This window comes from Equus asinus, chromosome 2 (assembly GCF_041296235.1).
Source record: "Equus asinus isolate D_3611 breed Donkey chromosome 2, EquAss-T2T_v2, whole genome shotgun sequence".
NCBI lineage: Eukaryota > Metazoa > Chordata > Mammalia > Perissodactyla > Equidae > Equus > Equus asinus.
The window spans coordinates 166,406,697-166,410,020 of record NC_091791.1 but is presented as its reverse complement, the minus strand read 5'-3'; the positions used below and the strand labels follow the sequence as shown (position 1 = coordinate 166,410,020).

Here is a 3,324-nt window from a genome sequence, read left to right as displayed (position 1 = left end):
TCAGCCCCCAACTCTGTTTTGACTCTGGGAAGCATTTTGCCTTTTGAAATACTCCCCTCCAGTGAGAGATAGAAAAATGATTTATTTTTAATAATGCTTATGTTTCTTCCAACTTCCTTTGGTATGCACTAGTATCAAGATCATCAATGCTGAGTCAGTCACACCAGGATAGACAGACCCACCTGTAATGAGACACTGTCTCTATTCAGTTTCCAGTTGGGACAATGTTCCTTCTTCGTAGGCAGGAGCATGGAATACAATGTAGAGTCTAATGACCTTATTCAGAAATGGAAAATGTGTTCTTTTAAAAATTGATCACTTTCAGTCAGAATAACAGAAGATAAAGGAAATATTATCCTCTCACTTCTGTATCCTCAACAAGCATGTTGAGCAGTACGGTGTCTGTAAACTGTAGTTGTAAGTGTATGTGTGTGTCGTGTTGCATATGATATTATATATATTTTCTGGTTCATATGCCATGAGTAAGTACCGTGTCATAAACCAATTTTTACCAAATTAAAGATGCATTACTATGTTGTACATTATTTAACTTAGAATACTTTTCTGACATCTTATTGCCTTACTCTGCATTAGGTCCCTGGTTCATGACTATCCAAATCTTCAACATACCATATTGTGATTCTACTTACTGGATTCACCTACAAGTTCTTTGACAAAAAGATTGTGCCATTTTTACTTTTGTGACCCTAGCATCTACCAGGCAGAAAAATATTAATGCATAGTTAACAAATTATTGAATTAACGTGTAAAAGTATGTGTGTATGTCCAGTAATATAGTGATTCAAATATATACATATTGTGGTGTGGGTGCAGTGCGTATTCAAAGATCACAAAAATCTTGGGTAAATGACATCATGATTGTTTTAGCTATTGTTCATTCTCATTAGTAACGATAATAATCAGTGTTGGCCATGTGACTATCTGTTAATATCGCAAATGGGATAATGCTAATGCCCAAGCATTTTCTTTTTAAAAATTTTAGCTCTGTTGTTAGGTGCATACACATTAACATTGTTATGTCTTCTTAGTAAATCGGGCCTTCTATAATTATGTAATGTCCCTGTTTATTTGTGTAATATTTGTTTTCCTGAAGTCTAATTTGTCTGACATTAGTGTCCAGATTAATTTCCAGATTAGAGTTTGCATGGATATCTTTTTCCATACTTTTACTTTTAATCTATCTATGACGTTATATTTAAAGTGGATGTCAGAATAATTCATTTGAGCGACAAGGGTGATTTGAGCAACAGATAGCAGTGGAGATGGCAGTGGTTAAATTATGGGTTAACTTCTAAGATATGGCCAACTGGATTTCATGATGGATTAGATCTGTGGACCTTAAACAAATAGACAGCCAGTTATTTTTCCAGCAAAAAATGAGTTTATTTGGGATCAACAAAAACTTGCAATTTGGGGTGTTCAACCATGGTGAGCCATGTGCAAGTCCCTCGACAGCAAGGGAAGGGAAACTCTTTTATAGAGGAGAAGAGGCAGTTGGGAGGGCTATTGTAAAGAAAGAATCCATCAGAGGAATTAAGAGTTCAATGTGTAGTGGCTTTTCATTGCCTGAGTTGTCCCAGCATCTCATTGAGTGAGCTTCTTGCTGGTCAAGAAGTGCAAGTCTTCCTTCTTCCTTTTGGGCCCTGCTACTGACATAGGGCATGAAAGCTCCCCCTTTGGGTCTCCCAACTCCAATTTTATGAGGTTTCTGTTTATTAATTTGACAGATATAAGCAGTGATAGAAAAGTAAGAGTAAAAGGTAACTCTGAGATTATGACCAGAGATACTGGAAAATGGAGGTGCTATCAATTGAAAAGCAAAAGGTAGTGGGGGGAGAATGTTGGAGGTGAGTTCAGAAGGTGAAACATCAGAAGTCAGTATTGGTCACATTAAATTAGAATCCTCAGCCTCTAGAATGCAGTATCTCCAATTAGAAAGAGAATATCCATACAAGATTCCCTGTTCTAGGTCTTGTTTAACATGACCCAGTAGTAAAAGAAGGAACATGTTGAAGTTCCTGTTTGTCCTCAGCAGCCAAGCGCTCCCCAGGGCTCTGCTCGCCACCCTGCTCACTTTCATCAAATGAGAGGCCTTGTTAAAAGCAGGTCAGGCTGTATCATTGAGTCTCTGAAGACCCCAGTGACTCAGAGGTTTGTGTTCAGCTCCCCCTGCAGTCTCAGTCACTGTGTCACCCAGAGCACAGAAGTACTCAGCTGAGTCGTTCAAATAGGTTGATGGTTTCCTCAGGTGGAAAGTGGTTTCACTCTTCCTAAATTCAGCCTCAAAACCTTTGATGCCTTTAACCATCCTGTTATCTCCTGTTATGTACTTGAGGAGAAGCTGGAGGCCTTGGCTGGGGTACTGGACGTACCAGAAGAAATAAAGAGATGTACTATAGGAAAAATTGCACTTCAGCTCCAGAGGGGCTCCTTCAGAAACAGTGATGTGGTCGTCAGGCTGGGTCACTGACTGGGCTCCCGTTCCTCCTGAAACATCAATGCTGAGTCAGTCACACCAGGATAGACAGACCCACCTGTAATGAGACACTGTCTCTATTCAGTTTCCAGTTGGGACAATGTTCCTTCTTCGTAGGCAGGAGCATGGAATACAATGTTACTCACTCACTGTGAAGAGCATTCCAAGCAGCATAATAGTCATTGAGAACATGGCCAGGCAGTGAGAAGCTGAGAGCTATCTTCTGGAAGCTCTTCCCTGAGGAGCAGGAAGGAATGTGCCAGAGTATGCTGAGTCCTCGTAACGGGGAAAATCTGAGGTTCAAGAGGTCCCTGTTTAGGCAAGTTCTCCAGACTTTTTATAAGAGATGTTTCCTTGACAATGACTGCTCCTGGTGTGGAGCATACTCAGAATGTGCCCCTCAGTGAACTGCGAGGTGAAGAAGCTCATAGGAGTGAGGCATAACTTTTGTTAGAGGAGACGTTTCCAGTGTATGCAGCATTGCCCTCTGGAGGCCAAACGTAGAAACAAATTGAGTCAAAGTTTTTGTGCCCCATCTCCTTCCTGCTCCTGCCTAGGATGGAATTTCTTAGCACTGCAATCTGATGAGTATTTTCAGGAGTCTGCTTATTAAGAGGCTCTTTTAATCTTATGAATTAAGTAACATTATTTAATCCTATGAAGTAAATCATATTACCATCCTCATTTTATAAACGAGCAAACTGAAGCACAGAAGGAAGGATGTAAATTGTCCAAGGTCACAGTCAGTGACAACTGGAATTTGTCCCATTAATATGATTCAGAATCCACATTATTAACCACTGATAGTTTAGCACTATAGCCCTTTA

The 3,324-nt window shown here is 40.0% G+C and overlaps 1 gene segment (V, D, J or C); it reads right to left on the bottom strand.

Moving 5' to 3' along the window:
* Positions 1-2,128: 2,128 nt before the first annotated feature.
* LOC106840760 (T cell receptor alpha variable 8-3-like) lies at positions 2,129-2,680 on the bottom strand. The segment is given in 2 exon segments: positions 2,129-2,508; positions 2,644-2,680. Coding segments are annotated over 2 exon segments (417 nt in total).
* Between the last annotated feature and the right edge of the window lie 644 nt (positions 2,681-3,324).